The sequence below is a fragment of the Lathyrus oleraceus genome, chromosome 3 (assembly GCF_024323335.1).
Source record: "Lathyrus oleraceus cultivar Zhongwan6 chromosome 3, CAAS_Psat_ZW6_1.0, whole genome shotgun sequence".
NCBI classification, from domain to species: domain Eukaryota; kingdom Viridiplantae; phylum Streptophyta; class Magnoliopsida; order Fabales; family Fabaceae; genus Lathyrus; species Lathyrus oleraceus.
In genome coordinates this window covers 98,603,256-98,622,285 of record NC_066581.1, presented here as the reverse complement: position 1 = coordinate 98,622,285, position 19,030 = coordinate 98,603,256, and the positions used below count along the sequence as shown (strand labels likewise).

The following is a 19,030-nucleotide window of genomic DNA, read 5'->3' as shown; positions in this document are numbered from 1 at the left end:
ATGTTCAATTACTCCACCTTGTCTAAATTTGTATGTAAGATCCAAATGAGAAAAGTGTCTTCATAAAAGTTGTAACTCTTTAAAAAAAATTAAAAATGGTCACTAATTTGACATCATTTGGATTTGGTATGAGTGAGTTATGAATATTTGAAGTTGAGGAAAATCACTTGTTCAATGGTATTAGTCTAAAATGACCTATAATATATCCTCATATCACATGCTCATAAAAGTTGATTTAGCTCTCACTCAAAACATCAAAGTTTAAGTAGACATCTTGAATTTGATTGTGAAACTTGTAAATCTTTTATCTCATAAAAAATGAGCAAGTTATGGCCTTGGGAAGTTGGCTTTCAAATTAGGGTTTAGACAAAATGACCTTAATGTTTCAACATAGAAAATGACGTTTCAAGAAAAATTAGCTCTAGACTTCAACATGAAAGTTGTTTGGAATGTCTTTTAGAGTAGCTTTTCTCTTGGAATCATTTTCATATGATAAAAATTGTAGGAGATAGGGTCTAGGGGGACCCAGTTTTCATCAGATGAATTCATCTGGCCAACCACCATCAACCAACTTGCTAACTTGCAATTCTCTCGACTTTTTAGGCTCATGGTAGATAATATATGTATAATATGATGAATTTTGAATTTCCCCTTGAGAAATTTGATCAATTGGTGGAGAAGCTTGTTGAAGAAGTTACTCAAGATACCTAAGTGAACTAGGGTTTCCAAGGTAAACCAACTCAAAACTCTTGAAGAATGCTTGATCAAAATAACATGTAGAGATCATTAGGACTGATACATAATGCCTAGAGCCATTATGGATCATTCCTTGGTTGTGCTCTTAGCAATGAGGGTCTTAAACCCTAGATGTGAACTTGATAGATCAAGAGTCATCATGCCCTACCTACAAAAGAGTTAGGCAAATGCAAAGACATATTTTTGGTATTTTGGTTAGTAAAATGATAAAATACAAGTATGATACAATCACATGGTGCTTGGTGATCTCTCCCAAAACAAACCCAATGAAATAGGGGTAAGGAGGATGCCAAGGTATGATCCCAATGCTAATGCATATGATGAGATTGCATGAGGGATCTTAGGGTCAAAATTAGGGTCTTACAAACAGACTGAAGAGGTCACATCACCATTCCTTGAGCCTTGCAAAATGAAAACCTAGTTCGCTCTATCCTGAAATCTGGAGTTGTGACAAGACAAGTATGCTTTAACACAATGTACAGATCAGAGGCTCTTCAAACAATCAAAGTCTGAGTTGTCACCAGAGGCTGAAGCATGAGACCAGAGTCTGAACCATCAGAAGTTGATGAACTTATTCAGAGTCATCAGATTTTGATCAAGTATAATCAGACTTAAATTTCTTCTCCATATATGCTTTAAATCAGGATTAGTTCTATGCTTGTGATCCTGCACACTTGAACATATGTTAGTATACCCGTTTGTTCTTTAAGTACTTTTTTATCATAAAAACCCAAGGGATATGAACAATCTTGTTCCAACAATCTCCCCCTTTTTGATGATGACAAAAGAATGTATTTGAGAATAATGGTTGGTCAGTTTTAACTAACTTGACAACATCAAAGTCTGAGGTTTGTAAGCTCCCCCTGAGTCTAATAGTCCATAGGTTGAGTTTTTTATGCTCCCCCTAAGTTTTATCCAAGTTAATTTAAACTTATTTTGATAAAGTAATGTTCATATGAAAGCAAAATAATTGAATTAATTAGGATTCAGGGTCAATTAAAAGCATTAAAACATACTTTTAACCTTCTTAAATATTCCCATAAATTTCTCCCCCTTTTGTCATCAACAAAAAGTTAATAAAAAGCAGATATCGAGGAATGATAAGCATATGTACCACCATTTTCAAGATAGTCAAAGATAGAATGTGACAACATGGTTTCCACGAAATAGTAAGTTTCAGAGGCAAAGACTCAAAGAACACACACAGTCTTCAAGATAGAGGAGATTCAAACCAAACCCTTATAAAACATATGCAAAACCAATACCAAAACACATAACTCTTGAAACTCACAAGAATGGGCAGAAGGAAGACATTCAAGGCATATAAGAGAGATTTGAAAAAGAAATTCGCAATATGATGAGAGTGGATGCCAGAGAAGAGAAAAAGAATAAAAAGTAAGTTGAGGAATTAGCAAAGACTCGGAGAACCACACCAGCAGATGAAGAAAGCACAAATGGTGGAGTTATTGAGGAGAGAAAGATTCTAGAAGCAAATGAGGAATGGAATGAAGACTATAGGGCTTCTCTGGACACTTACAAGGGAACAAGAGACCAACAAGATTCAGACTAAAGACATATGTAATAGTTTTTAGGAACATATTTTATAATGTCTTATGAATTCACAATCTGTCTTTGAGATCCTTTCAAACTATGATTATTCTTATAAATTAGTCAGTAAGAAAACTAAGAAAGATTAAATGAGGAAATAAAATAAGGAACTCTATATTAAAAAATAGAAGCTACATAGATAAAACCCAATAAAATAAAACAAACAAAATAACTAAGCAGAAGAAGATCCATCCACAAAGACCACCTTGATCTTAAACGGGTCAACAACTTTCAAAGCTTCTATAAGCTTCAGCTTATCTCCTTTTGATTTAACCTATGTCATAGTTAACTCAACTCCTTGTTGAATGAAAAGTTCAATAAGAACCCTTCAATAGGAAGTGAGAGTCATTTTCAGATAATCAAACATAACTTGAGGGAGGTTAATCTTCAAATTTGAGTTAAGAAGTAACAGAAAATCATGTTCATCAATATCCAAAGAAGTCGGATCCCTGTTCTTTGGCAGTAAGTTTGAGATCAACAGGTGATACCGGACTAACGCCTTAGAATTGAGACTTGAGACTTTGGATAGGTCAGAGAGATCACCAAAGATAAGATGAGGATACAAATAAGATTCCCAAACAAGCATATTTAGAATCACACCTTCATCCTCACAGTTTATTGAATTAGCAATAGATGTGGGGGTGATAGTGATAGGAACACCATATACAATAAAAAGAATAAAAGATTCTAGATTTAGATCCTGGATGGAAGCATTTACCCAAAAATCCTTGATCAAGTTAGGGTAAGTAGGACCATAAAACATATCAAAGAAATTATCCCAACCTTTTTGGTAGACAGTGCTTTGAAGATTAAATCCAAGAGCCATCATTTCTTCAAAATCGACTAGTCTTTCAATGAATACAACCAACTGGTTTTCTATACCAAGGTTAGATCTAGAAGCCATCTTAGAAAGGGAACTACACAAGAAAGAAAGGAAGGATGCAAGTAAACATAAATAAGTTTCCAAATATATAAAAAATGATTTGTCATAAAGATTCAAGGCAATTGTCTTTGCTTTGAGACCACTCAAGGAATATTTTTAGAAAACAAAACAATAAACACAACTAAACAAGTAAGCAAACATGAGGTGATGACAGAGGGGTAATTTCACAGAAATCAAGAAGTTTCACATCATTACCCAACAGTCTTTACCCAAGCAGCTACTGTGCAAGATAATTATCAGACATGTGAATGCAATCTGAAGCAAATAATCCACCTCTAGAGTCTCAGAGTCTGATGGTTTTTCAGAAGCCACTTTTAATTAGAGGCAATATCCTAGACTTTGATTGAAGCTACTTCTAAGCAAAATCAAACTTTGATACTCTAATCACATATAAGTATTATTACTCAATATAGACCATGTTCATATTTTTCTCAAATGATGCGATCTTGGCTCAGAATAAGTTACTTACTCAAACAATGGAAGAACTCACCAAACAACTTTCTAAACTTCCACAACAATTCAAGCAGATGCATGAGACACTAATTAAACCTCAACAAATTGCTTTTTACGAACTTTTCACAGGTGATCATCCTACGAGCATTTTTCCTCCAGCTAATGAAGAAGTAAATTATATGGGGAATCAGGAGCAAGGGCAAGCATCGTGTCAAGGTAATCAGGACTATCAACGCGGAAACAACGTGAGTTATGGTCAAGGTTAGAGGAAAGATACATGGCCGTCAAATATGCAAAATCCTTATTAGAATTTAAATAAGAATCCTCTATAGCCAGATAGAACTTCAAAGTTGGAAGACACCTTGAATCAGTTTATGCAAATGTCAATTACAAATCAGAAAAATACCGATGCTTCGATCAAAAATCTTAGAATGCAAGTAGGGAAAATTGCAAAATAGTTGTTCGGTCAATAAGGAGGTACCTTCACCACCAACACTCAAACAAATACCAAAGAATAATGCAAGTCAATAACAACTAGAAGTTGGACAGTGATTGAAACGGGAGTAGTGAGAATCTAAAAAAAGGAGAGTTGTTGTTGAGGCAAGAGAAAAACAAGAGGGAGAGCAAGAAGAAAGTGAAAAAGAGGTGGAAGACCAAAATAGGGAGGAAAAATTAGTTGAAAATGAAAAAAATAAAATAGAAGATAATGAGACACAAGTGAGTGGTGAGCGAAAGACGAAAAATCAGAAAATGAGAGAAGAGAAGGGAAAAATGACCATTCCGCTAGTGCAACATTTACCGTATCCTCATGCTCCTACCAAGAAAGACAAGGAGAGGGAATATACGAGGTTTTTAGATATCTTCAAGTGACTACATATAAATTTTCCATCTGTTGAAGCACTTGAACAAATGCCGACATATGCCAAATTTATGAAGGAGATCCTCACTAAAAAAGGAAGTATATGAATAAGGAGATCATTCACTTAGATGCAAGTTGTAGTGCGATTATTCAAAGAAACCTTTCGCAAAAAGAGAAAGATCCTGAGAGAGTTACATTACTTGTTACAATAGGAAAAATAAACATTGGAAATGAATGGATTGATCTTGGTTCAAGCATCAATCTCATCTTTTATTGGTAATCAAGTGGATAGGTGATATTGATATGAAGAATACGAAGATGACACTACAATTAGTCGACAAACCCATCACCCTTCCATCTGGCATAACATAAGATGTTTTTGTTAAGGTCGACAAGTTTTTGTTTACAATTGATTTTATTGTGATGGATACAACGGAGGATGATGATGTACCTTTGATTTTAGGTCGTCCATTCATGAAAACTGTTAGAATGATGATAAATATTGATAATGGTTTAATGAAAGTTCGAGTAGAAGATGAAAAGGTAAGCTTAAATCTCTTTGAAGATATGAAACACTCGAAGGATAAAGTAGAATGTTTCAAATTGGATATGATTGATGAAACCATTATGGATGTGCGAAAACAAGTGCAAAAATTGACTCCTTTGGAGACAACTCTTAGATAAAAACTTAATGTTATCAATATAGATAAAGAAAAATAAATTGAAGGTTGTTTGAAATATATTAATTCATCAAAAGAAGTTCTTCCTAAGGAAGAAAATATTGAATAATTAAAAGATGAACCAAAGAAAGATGACACCAAGCTTGAGTTCAAATTGTTACCGTCACATTTGAAGTATGTATTTCTTGAAGAAGACGATAAAAAACCTATCATCATCAGCAGTTCATTATACTCTTAGGAAGAACATAAATTAATTTAAGTCTTAAAGGATATTAAGAAGGCAATATGTTGGGTATTATCAGATTTTTAGGGAACTAGTCTGTCATATTGTATGCATAAGATTATGATGGAGGAAAACTCAAAACTGATAGTTCAGCCTCAGTGGCGGTTAAACCCAACCATGAAAGGAGTGGTAAGGAAAGAGGTAGTGAAACTATTAGAAGTCGATAGGATTTACCCTATCTCAGATAGCGCTTGGGTGAGTCCCATCTAGGTGGTTCCGAAAAAGGGAGGCATGCTAATGGTTATAAATGACAAGAACAAATTATTCCAACAATAATTATGACAGGATGGAGAATATGTAAGAACAAGATTTGGTTCTACATCTAGTCTTATGTTTTGATGATAAGAATATATAGACTTTTAGAGAATAATTTTGTACCCTGATGGTTTTGTTTAGTATGTAGATACTAGATACAAGTTCTAACTTTGATAGAATGACGTATGATGTCATCAAATTCTAAACCTAGTGCACTCTGACTCTGAGATGTGTGTTCTATAAGATAATCAAGCTCTGGATCATGTACTCATCACTTATAAACTATACTCATCCAAAGCTTTATGACTCTAGAGCTTTTGACATTGTTAAGCGATGAAGTGTTGCACTTAAACAACTCTGATAAACTACGTCACTAGACTCTGAAGACCAGGTTCTGGTGGACTTGATCAAGACTCTGAAGAACATGTTTCTAAAGATTCTCTCAACTAAACTCTTATTCTTCTTTCTATGCATGCTTCATCACCTCTCTATCATAAGCCCCTGAATATATAAGATATGATCAAAAAGGTTTTACGTGAGAAAATAGTACACAGTATAAGATTAAATATTCCTTCCACTATACTAATTTTGTGGGCTAAGGATTGTACTATTGTACTATTTTGTCTCTCATTTTTATAGATTTTTATGCAAGGATACAACTGCATTTAAGTATTCAAATTCTACCCTCCAACATATCTCTTTTTTTCCTATATAAAAAAGACTTGGAAGAATGGAACAGTGTTACACTCTAAGAGATTATCATATATGTGAACAGTGCATTTTGTGAAATATTTCAGAGAAAAGAAACATGCACACAAGGAACTTTTTGTTCATACTCTTCATGGAATATATTTTATGTGATACACTTGTAATTCCTTGTTAGACGATAGGAAACAATATAAGGGGGAGTGAATAGATCCCAAGTAAAAAACATAACAAAAAATTCTTTTGAAAAATCTAACGGTTAGGGGAAGTGACCCGGATCGAATAGTCTAAACTGAATCGCTATCGGAAAGATCGTATATGCGTATATAGAATCAAAGTATGATAATAGGATAGAATTTGATCAAAATAATTTCAACCATAATCAATTGAATTCTAATCTAAAAGTAAGGCCTATTCCCAATGACAATATACACAAAAATGCAATTGAGACAAATTATCAAACACCTTGTGTGCAATGATTTCGTTTAAAATTTTGTATGGTTTTGTTGATCTTCAAACCCAACCATAATCTAATAGATTATGATCAACTCAACAAAAACTTTTTCAAATGGTTATCAAAAGGTTTAACCAAACGTATTGATAGCACACTCGATGAATTCAACAATTTGCAAATGAAACGTAAAAGATATATATATATATATATATATATATATATATATATATATATATATATATATATATATATATATATATATATATATATATATATATATATATATATATATATAGATAGATAGATAGAGAGAGAGAGAGAGTACACAAGTATTTGTTTAGGCAGGTCCTCAATCTACCTTGTTATGGGTACGTTTGCCCTCAATTCGAACCGAGTTGAGATAATGAAATTTAACCTTACTGTGAAAAAGTAGTATACAAGAGAAATGTAGCAATATAACCCTACAAACCCTATGTTTGATGTTGATTCTAACACTTTCTCTTTCATTGATCCGATCTTTATCAAGTCGCCCAACAATACCAATTTGATTCACCATTTCACACCACTCCTTTGCAAGAACACTCTATTCTTCAAAGCTTTCACTCGATCGAATCCAAATTGTGAATTGTTGTAACCCAAGATTTACCAAGATGATCCACTGTCACACGTCACTCCTTTGCAAGAAACCCCCGTTCTTCAAAGCTTTCACTCAATTAAATCTAACTTGCGTAATCTTGTCCAAAACCTTCAAATCCCCAATTGATCTTGAAGGAAAACCCCGACTTGGTTTTCTTATTTGAAACCCTGAAAGTTCTCAACCCAATTTACAATTCAACAACCTAAATTGGACGCTATCAACATTGATTCTAGAGGGCACCCAAACAAAGAATAATTGTGTGTAGTTTGTTTGTGTGTATGCATAGAACGTAGGTTGAAGATGAAGAGAACTCTTTGAAATCCCGGTTTCATATGTGATTTTCTCGAAAATCACTAAAAGATATGATGCATGTATGAAGTATATATATATATATATATATATATATATATATATATATATATATATATATATATATATATATATATATATGTGTGTGTGTGTGTGTGTGTGTGTGTGTGTGTGTGTGTGTGTGTGTGGTGTGTGTGTGTGTGTGTGTGTGTGTGTGTGTGTGTGTGTGTGTGTGTGTGTGTGTGTGTGTGTGTGTGTGTGTGTGTTGTGTGTGTGTGCAAGTTAGAAGCAAAAGGAATGCAAGAGGTTTAGAAAATAATGCAAATTTTCAAGATTTTTAGTGCATGTGCCGACCTAAGTAAGTCATGCGTCGGCACATAAGATGCATGTGTCGACCTGTATAGGTGGCACATCAAACAAAACCTACAAGCTTTAAAAATGACTTACATGTGTCGACTTGTAACTCGCATGTGTCGACTCATAGGAAAATCTTTCTTCTATGTGTCGACTCATAGGAAATATTTTCTTTTGTGTGTTGACATATATACCTGTTTTTCATATTAAAACTAGTTTTTAATGCATGAAAACTTTTCTAAACCTTTTCTAAATTGTTTCCAAAATGTTGTTATACTTCCTAATGCTAAGATGCACATTTAGACCCAGAGGATACCGTCCAATATACATAAACGCTAAAGTGCCCTAGTTTTGACATCATGCAAAACCATTCTAATAGGAAGGGCACTCACATTCATTTGTGTATTCTACTTTCTTAGAAGATTTTTGTAAAGACACTTTGTATCTCAATATTTATGATTGTATTTCCTTGAGTGACTATGATTTAGTCAGAATTACTCAAGAAGACAATGACAGTTGATCTTTGTGTTGTAATCAAGGTTGATTATAATGGATTAAGTCATTATGATAAGGAGAAATCACCTTGGCGGGTGGACTGGAGGTAACTTTGTTACTAGTGAACCAAGATAACAATAATTGTGTTTATTATTTTTGTTCTTAGTTTTCTGTTTATTTCTTTGGGTTAAAAAAGTTTTAATTCTTGAAAACCAATTCACCCACCCCTTTCTTGTATTTCCATTACCATCAGAATGTGTACCGACTACAGAAGGCTTAATAAAGCAACTAGAAAAGACCATTTTCCATTACCATTCATGGACCAGATGTTGGAAAGATTGTCATGTCAATAGTTTTATTATTTCTTGGATGGCTATCTAGGATACAACAGATTATCATCAATCTTGAAGATCATGAAAAAACTGCCTTCACTTGTCCCTTTGGTTTTTTTTGCATATAAGCAGATGTTATTCAGGTTATTAAATTCTCTGATAACCTTTTAGTGTTATATTTTAGCAATCTTCTCTTATCTAATTAAGAAATGCATTGAATTTTTCATAGACAACTTCTCTGTATTTGGAGCTTCGTTTGAGTTTTGTCTGGATAACTTGGACATCATACTGAAGCGATGTATGGAAACAAATCTGGTGTTGAATTAGGAGAAATACAACTTCATGGTGACCAAAGGAATCATACTTGGGTACAAAATTTCTACAAATTGTATCGAAGTTGATATAGCAAAAGTTAATGTGATTTAAAAAGTCCCACCACCATTAAATGTCAAAGGAATCCAAAATTTTCTTGGCCATGTGGGGTTCTAAAGGAGATTTATCAAAGATTTCTCCAAGATGACAAATCCATTGAGAAACCTGCTTAAGAAAGATAAGCCTTTTCATTTTGATCATGATTGTTTACTTGCTCTTGAAGGCTTGAAAGAAAAACTAGTAACGACATAGATAATCATGACGCTCGATTGGAAACTCAATTTTGAACTTATCTGTGACGTGGGTGATTGTGCGGTTGGTGCAGTTCTATATGGAAGAGGAAGAATAAAATTTTCATGCCATACACTATACAAGCAAGGTCTTTAATGATGCATAAGTTAATTATGCAACTACAGAAAAATAATTGCTTGCTATAATGTATGCATTGGAAAAGTTTCGATCTTACCTCATTGGGACGAAAATTGTTTATTACATTGACCATGCAAAAATAAAATACTTGATCACAAAAGTTAATTCAAAGCCTATACTCATTAGATGGATGCTTATGTTACAATAATTCAATTTAGAAGTTCGAGACAAAAAGGGAATTAAAAACTTGGTAGCATATCATTTGTCTAGGCTGGTGAATCCTGAGATCACTAAACAAGAACGGGAAGTCCTAAAATAGTTTCCTAATTAAAATTTGCTTATGGTGCAAGAAAAATAATGGTTTACTGACCTAGCAAACTACAAGGCAACTGGTTTAATCTTGAAAGATTTGAATTGGTAACATAAGAAGAAATTCCTCCATGATGCTAATCAATATGTTTGGGACACTCCTTATTTGTTCAAAATTGGGGTGAATAATCTGTTGAGAAAGTGTGTGAAAAGGGATGAATCAAGAAGCACATTACGGAATTGTCACAACTCGACATACGATGGTCACTATAATGGTGAAATAACAACTGCAAAGGTCTTACAATCAGGTTTTTACTTGCCCTCCTTATTCAAGGATACTCATTAGCATGCCCAAAGGTGTGATAGCTGCCAACAGATTGGTGGAATTTCTAAATGAAATGAGATGTCGCTATAAAATATGTTAGAAGTAGAAGTATTTGATTGTTAGGGCATATATTTTATAGGGACATTTACTCAATTCCTTTCAAATGAATACATCTTGGTAGTTGTAGACTACGTCTCAAAGTGGGTAGAAGCTATATCATCTCCTAAGATGGATGGCAAAACGATAATCAAAATTCTCAAGAAGAACATATTTACTCGTTTTGGCACTCTGAGGGTTCTGATTAGTTATTAAAGGTCACATTTTTGTAACTCTCAATTAGCTAGATCCATGGAGCATTATGGTGTTAGGCATAAGGTTGCATCGCTATATCACCCACAGACCAACGGGTAAACAAATGTTTCAAATTGAGAAATACAAAAAATCCTTGAAAAGACGGTTTCAACCTCTAAAAAGGATTAGTCCATGAAACTTGATGAAGAATTTTTGGCTTACTGTACATCCTATAAATCACCAATATGACTCACACCTTTCTAAATGGTGTACGATAAAGCTTGTGATCTTTTAGTGGAGTTGGAGCACAAGGCGTATTGGGCACTGAAGTTTTTAAACTTTGATCAGAATTAGGCTGGAGCAAAAAGAAAAGTATAGTTACATGAATTATATGAGATAAGACTTCAAGCCTATGAATATTACAAGCTTTACAAATAGAGAGTCAAATAGAGATTTCTAACTAGGGCAGATGGTGTTATTATTTAACTCATGTCTTAAACTATTTCCTAGAAAGTTGAAGTATAAGTGGCTAAGGCCATTTCAAATCAAGGATGTGAAGCCTCATGGTGCACTTGAAATAGAGGACCATCTGTCTAATTAAAGTTGACTGTTAATGGCCAAAGGGTAAAGCTCTACTTGGGTGGTGATATTGATCGACTCACCACAACAATTTCACTAAACGATCCTTGAATTTAGAATACAGGAATTGAGCTAACGACTTTAAACAAACGCTTGTTGGGAGGCAACCTAACTTTGTTAGTATTTATAGTTTTCTTGCATAGTAGGATTAAAAATGAGTGAAAGTGGCATACGAAACATTATGCTGAAAAACTGAAATTTGGAAAGCTCGCCAGTTGAGCATTTACTTTGCTAGGTGAGACAATTTTATCTAATCTTGTTGATTGCTCTCTCTATCTCGACATTCGCATTGTAGATTCACTAAATTTTTTTAATGTTATTTACCACTCAGTTATTGCTCCTCATCGACTTTTTGACTATAGCATTCGGTGGGCCTTTAACACACCATAACACTCTTTGTTCACACTTCCATCTCACTCTATTTCACTCACATACAATAAACCCCGGCCTTCACTCTCTTTAACACTTGTTTGAATAGCAACCACTTTCACAACTAGCTTATGTTCATTTTTCTGCATCAACCGAGACATGTATGCATGCTAACTACACTTTCATGAGGTATTTTTCTGGTAGGGAAATATTTTTTGTGGTATGTATCAATCAATTTCAAAAGAAATAGTTGTAGGGTGTGAAACTCAGATTAGAAACATATTTGCATACACCCACAACTATGGTAGTTACTCATGATGTGTATGATTGAGCTTTGCATTTTTTTAAATATATGGGCTGTCTCGCCAGGCGAGAGTCGACGAGGGCTCACTGTAAGCTTGCCAGGCAAGCATAACAGGGCATCTTAAAAATTCTTTTTCCATCTTCTGAAGCACCCTATTTATTTGGAATTTGTTGAATGTTTTGAAGCCCTATAAGTTGTTATAACAGAATAACACTATTTGTTGTGTTATTGTTGAAAATGTTTGATTGTAAAAGTGGCACAAAAAGTTTCTACTACATCCAAAAAGCAAAAGACAATAGGAGAGACATCTCGACAATCAAGGCCATATGACCCCACAAGATTTCTAGGCCCTGGACAATAAGAAAGGTCCAAGGAGTTTGAAAAGAGAAAGATTTGGTCAGAAAATAAAGTTGAGATAAATGCATAAGGGTTATTTAGGGAGGTCACACACATCATTAAAATAAATAAGTGGGATAAACTGGTCGACCCTCATAGATTCCTCAACTATTAAATTGTCAGAGAATTTTATGCAAATGCTATTCCTTCCGATGACGAGCCATTCACCTTTGCAACTATGAGAGAGGAAAATCATAAGGTTTGGTCGGGATAACATCAATGGATATTCGAAGAACCCTCTCACTTTAAGATAGGGTGAGATGTGTATTTTCACCAAACACCTCAGCCGTCATTGGGACATCAATGAAATTTCCAATTTATTTTACAGGAAGGAGGAAGTGTACAACTCGATGCTTCTGGACTTTCTGTGTATATTTGAGGAAAGATGTGACACCATTCGCTCACATCATTCTTATTTTAATCCTCTACAACAACAGGCCCCGAAGTCACCTCTCATTCATCCCTCTTGATACAACCTATCTTATGTTCTTCATCTTGAAAGATAGGTAAGTTAACGTGGCAAGAATAATAGTAAATGAACTCAAGTTGGTAGCAAAAAGTGGCCGAAAACATGGGGCCAAACCGAGTTATTTGTTGGTGTTTCCTGGCCTCATTATGGGATTATGTGTTGCTAATCGGTCGTTCTTCCCAAGCAAGTGCATGAAACCATCACTGGAACTATTAATGATATTTATGTTTCCATGTGCTCTATGGGGAAGAAGAGTAGAAACACCTGACAAACTTTAAATCCTTCATGCACCAGTACATCAACAACCCTTGATTATGGTGATTGGGACCCAAAGATGAGAGCTGGTTTTTCTCTTGCCTAGGGAAAAAATGAGTCCAAGCATAGAGCTTTTGTCTCCATGTAAGACTCTATGTACAAACTCTAGCTGCAGATGGGGAGACCCGGGGAGGAAAACCATTAGGTGATGGAAACAAGAGCTTTTCAGGCACACATTAACTTGCCCTAGGTCAGACCATTCTACCAAAGGGAGGCAACAACTGCTGGTGATGAATAAGGTGAAGGTGAAGAGGAAGAGAAAGAGGAAGAGAGTGAAGAAGAGACATCAATAGGTTCATAAGAGTAAGGATCAGATGATGAAATGAAGGATGAGTGTAAGTGGAAAAATGATTGAAAGCTCGCTATAATTGAGTGAAATTTTAAAAGCTTTAAGCTATTTGCAGTATTTATATTTTCTTTTCAATTTCTTTTGTATCACAAACTACTTTGGTGTGGTGGTTTATGTTTGGTTAAGTTTGGATGATTTTGCCATGTTTTCACCATGACTTTTGGATGATGGTTATTATAATTAGTTTGTTGAAGTATTGCAAGTAGTATAATTTACAAATTGTGAAATATTTTTTGTGTGTTTGTTTCAAGATTGGTCTAATTTGCTTTAAGAAGCAAAGAAGACTCAATCAAGTTTCAAGTAAATCAACAAAATGTAATGGTGATAATAAGAACTTTGGATGAATTGCACACAAGCAAGGTACATGTTTACTACTTTCTAGAATGTTAGCTTCAATTTGAACTTTGTGCTTTATACAAAATCATTTCATGCATCATTTTTCAAAAACATGTTTCATGCTTGAATCACTTAGGTCGAAACCGAAAATTGTGAGGAAACCATCCATTATTCACTAATATGCCCAGAATGGTTGATGATTCTTCTTTTAACTCATTTGATTCATGATAAATCTTGCAGTAGTTTTGAAATATATGGAAGGATAGAAAGGATCAAGGCAATGTTTTTTTATATTGAGAAAAACCACCAAACTAGAAATAGTATCATCCTACCTTGTGAAATAGTGAGCATTTGGAAACCCCTTTAAGCCAAAAGTCATGAATAAGTTAATTATGAACTCAAGTGAATCACTAAGTAAACCACTTGGTGAAATTGTTGTCTTTCATAAAAAAAATCAAAAAGTTCATAATTGATCCATTCTAGTTTTTCTTTGAAAGAAAAACCTTAAACCAATAATGATTAATGTTTCTTGCTAATAATGAATAGTGTTTTTTAAAAGGAAAGTGAAAATTGTATAAGTTAGGAAGAGGTTGCTTTAGAACAAGAAAAAGAAGAAAAAGCAAAAAAGGAAAAGAAAGATGCAGTGAAAAGAAAAAGAAAAAGAAAGAAATGAAAGGAATTAAAAGAAAATAAATGGTGAAATTGTTGCATCAAAAGATCTTGAGGGGTGGAAAGAAAGAAAGAAAATGAAAGTGTGTAAATGTGAACTTTTGTGATGCTCTTCATTGACATTGACCATTCTTGTTTCAATATCCTTAGAAATTACCCTTTCTTTTAAAACTCAGCCAAGTTACAACCTTTGAAAAGTCCTTAGTGATCTATGATTTTATAATTTCAAGATGAATTGCTTAGATGCATGCATGAATTGATCAAGATGTTAACAAAATTATTGGATGAGAGTGCACTTACCACATGATTGAATTTAAATTCTTCATCCATTTTATGAAGAAGTGTGTTAGGGTGATTCAAGTAGGATTATGCTATTGCTTTAGAATGTATGACATGAAACTTGTGTTTAAAACTTAATTAATATTAATGTTTTGATTCTAGAATGGTAATAAACATAACCTTCACATTAGCATTCTACACTTGAACCATACATTTTTTCAGTTGTTTGAAAAATATTGTTGATCATGAAACTTGGTGAAACCTTCTTACATTTGAAAAGTTTTTAAGACTTTGATTGAGGACAATCATAAATTTAAGTTGGGGAGAGTTTGATAAGTGTCAAAATATGGTATTTGATCACATTTAATCTTACAACACATGAATTTCCTCAAATGCCCGCCGTTTTCGGAGATAGATCCCCGGACGCATCTCTTGCACACAAGTAAGGCCATTTTGAGAGGCGCCCTATATGTTGGGTAATTTTTATTTTGGAGATGCATCTTCAAAATATTTTAAGAAAGACCTAAAATATTTAACAGTTCAGTAGATATTCCGGAGATGCATCTATGGAATTATAGGAGACATTTAGAAATTTACATCACCTTTGCATGTCATATATTTTTGGAGATGCATTTCCGGAAATATCTGATAAAAGAACCAAATACATGATCACACAATCATTGTTAACATAGTTGGTTTTCAACTACGGTGCTCATACTTAATTCAACTATTAAGACTAACAAGTATAAACTTCCATTATTGAAGATGGTTGGTGTGACCTCAACTGAGAAGACATATTTTGTTGGTTTTGCATTTCTTGAGTGTGAAAACGAGGACAATTTTACTTGGGCATTAAAGGTGTGATAGACACTGTTGAAGGTACCAGGTGAGATGCCTAAAGCGATTGTTGCCGATTTTAATTCATAAATATATCGAGCGGATCGTCAATGTTGTGGGGAACGATAATTGCGGTTACCGAGCCATTTTGACTTTACTGGTAAAGGAGAAGATACTCATACACTTGTCTGACATCAACTTATCCAAGGGTTGAAGACGCATAAAGAATCATACACACGGTTGTACGGAAAGAAAGAAAAATTTGATGAGGTTTTTTAGTCTCTTATTCCTTACTTGAGCGGTCCGGCACCGGAGGGAAAATGGATTCACTTCCATGAAATGGGTCACCTAATAGCATGCGCGTATGTCAGAGTGTGCGTTGACTAGACACTCTACGGTTTTTCAAAAACGTTTTTCCCACTGCGCACCGCCCCATCCCAAAATCCAAATGATTGTATCATGTGTATTGTGTGGCTTTCAAAATCAAGTAATTTTGTTCAAGTTTACTTGAAATTAGGATGCCATATACTAGTTACATCACCAGAGTGGACGGATCATTCAACCACAAAATCCGAGACTTAGCTGGATCATTTTATGGAAAAGATGAAAGAATTCGAGAGATTGAACAACATTGAAAAAGAATCAAATGCACAAAATTTCAAGGGGGAACGCCCTATAGATTTAGTCGACGACATATGTTTCTATTCGTTTTAATTTCTTATTTAACTGGATAAATAATTGTATGTAATTGTGTCTCAATATAAATGAAGTGTTATATATTCACTTTTTGTTCATATTTTGTCTTTATGCATTTTTTTATCTTCACCTCCCTCGAAGATATCAAAGACGAAATTTATTATCTTCTATCTTACGGAGACAAATGAAGGATTGTGAAGCTCGAGTATAGTTCACCGTCGATTGATAATGGATGGAAGATTGAGTTCAACAAATTTGAGCACAAGACGCAAGCAGATGTTAGGGCTATGTGGAATACGTATTTTCGTTTAGAAACAAAAGTTCCTCTTGAGTTGGAAGCGACGCTACAAAGATCAGTTGAAGATATTCTGAATATGTGCAAGCATCCACCGGGATATGGAATATTGTGGTTTATGTTGAAATCATTATTGTAATGCTTATTTTATGTTATGAATGTCAATTTCATTTTAAAAAATTATTTTTCTATTAATTCTGATACTAGTGTGTTTCTTAGGAGATGTAACTACAAAATCATTCTAGATATGCATCTCCGAAATAAAGTAAATAAAAAAAAGGCATAACCCTAAACAATTCTTTAGAGTTTCAACTTTGTTGAGTGTGTGTTGGAGTGCGTCAGGAGATGCATCTCAGAAATCAGGAGACATTTGTGAAATTTCACATGATATATTAAAAACATCTAGGATGCCAGAAGAAATCTCTTATTTTTCCTTTCGCAATTAAATGAGTAAGTCTCCATGCCCAAATGAGCTTGCACCTATGAAACCAAATAAAAACACAATGTATTGTGTATCAATACAATACAATGTACGAGTGAATAATGTGTAGAAAATACTATATTTATATTTAGAAATTAGAACATAAAATATAATAATAAAAAAAGTTTACTATAGGGATTGAAAGATTAATATTATAATAATTAAATAATAAAGTATATAATTTTTTATTTATAAATCCAACAATGTAAATTGATTATTAATAGTTAACAATAACTTATCTATAATATAATAGTTTGTACTATGTATAATATTAAATAAATAAATAAAATAAATAAATATTACATATAAAAAACATCATAATAAAAAAACTTTCCTTTTGAAATACAATTATAATTACAAAACTCATCGGATATTATATAGGTTCGAATCTTAGATATATAGTGTGGTGGGCTACCCGGACATATCAAATGCTTGTAATCCATATACTTAAATAATTGTTATTACTCATTACACTTCATGCCTTATTCAAACATTTTGGTAATATTCAAAATTATATTTGAAATCAAGATTCTAATCTCTAGACGCATCAAATACACACCACTTTAAACTATTTAAGAACCAAGGAAAAACAAAGTTTGAAAAAGGTTTGGATTTTAAAAACCAGATTTACATTATGGAGATTGAAATCTGAATGCGTTCATTTAAGTATTCACGCTTAGACCTTTCTCTCTTTCTTCTTTTACATTTCATCAAATTTAAACCAGTGAAACATAGCTCACCATTGCCTACTCTTGCACCACAATTTTCGATCTTTCTCATAACTTCTACTCTAATAGATTCAAGCTGAGCACATTTGTCAAGTTCAAATCCACTGCATTCAAACTAGGATATATATATATATATATATATATATATATATATATATATATATATATATATATATATATATATATATATATATATATATATATATATATATATATATATATATGCTACATTAGGTTACATGCAATAGAAAAGTTGTTTTTGTTTTGTCCTGATTAAATTTGGTTTGAAATTTTGACTTTTGAGCTTAGGATTCATAATGCATGCTCGATTTGTCGATTATGGGCAACCCGAATAACAAAATACAGAGTTCTCTGTTTTATGGACTGTATTGAATTTTGGTTTGCTAATACATTGTTTCTACTTCGTTGATTATGATATGAATTTTCTTTTTTTGATTTTAAGAAAAATGGTCGATAACCAAGACAAATTGAGTCATGGTAGAGTGACCCAACATGCCTTGGTACATAGGGAGAAAGCTAGACCCTCGTGACCCATGGTTGGAAAGTCATCATTTTCTGATGATGGATCATCTTCCCGGAGTCATGTACCTTTAAATCATTATGAAGCCCTCGCTGCTACAATACTTACGTGCGTGATGCTAAACCTGATGTTGTCGTGCGTGATAGTTTTTCAAGAGACCTGTCATACCTTTCACTACTTCCTCTATATGTATACTATGATGCTAGGCATATGTGATAGGGAAAGGTAACATAAATAATTGAATTGTCTATGTTAAACATCCGTGTTATAACAATTGAATCATGTGACGATAATGTATTTATTTTTTGCAGTATTGGAAGATGTTGAAATGTATCAACCATGGAAGGAAGGCAATAAAACTTATGCATCCTGATGAACCATGGTTTCATGATGCCTTAAAGCTATCAGGGTTGAAGGGTTTTTGTAGGACTGTATATGGTTTTATTAACCATGGTTTAATGTCTGTGTTTATTGAGATATGTCATGTAGTGACATTGTCATTTCATATTCCGATCGATGAGATGGCCATCACACTTGA

At 33.6% G+C, this 19,030-nt stretch overlaps 2 protein-coding genes across 2 annotated transcripts in view; one reads left to right on the top strand and one right to left on the bottom strand.

Annotated features, from left to right (window-relative positions):
* Window positions 1-2,692: 2,692 nt before the first annotated feature.
* LOC127129885 (uncharacterized) lies at window positions 2,693-3,268 on the bottom strand. The gene has a single exon (XM_051058995.1). It carries the CDS (start codon window positions 3,266-3,268, stop codon window positions 2,693-2,695), a length of 576 nt encoding a protein of 191 aa, XP_050914952.1.
* Window positions 3,269-3,783: 515 nt separating this feature from the next.
* The window catches only part of LOC127129884 (sugar transporter ERD6-like 8), a 38,047-nt gene continuing 22,800 nt past the window's right edge, over window positions 3,784-19,030 (top strand). The window contains exon 1 of the mRNA XM_051058994.1: window positions 3,784-4,005. Within this exon, the coding sequence (XP_050914951.1) occupies window positions 3,784-4,005 (222 nt within the window). The remainder of the gene's footprint in view (window positions 4,006-19,030) is intronic.

Bases quoted from the DNA above. Each gene is read 5' to 3' on its own strand.
- LOC127129885 (XM_051058995.1), bottom strand. From the start codon at position 3,268: ATGGCTTCTAGATCTAACCTTGGTATAGAAAACCAGTTGGTTGTATTC.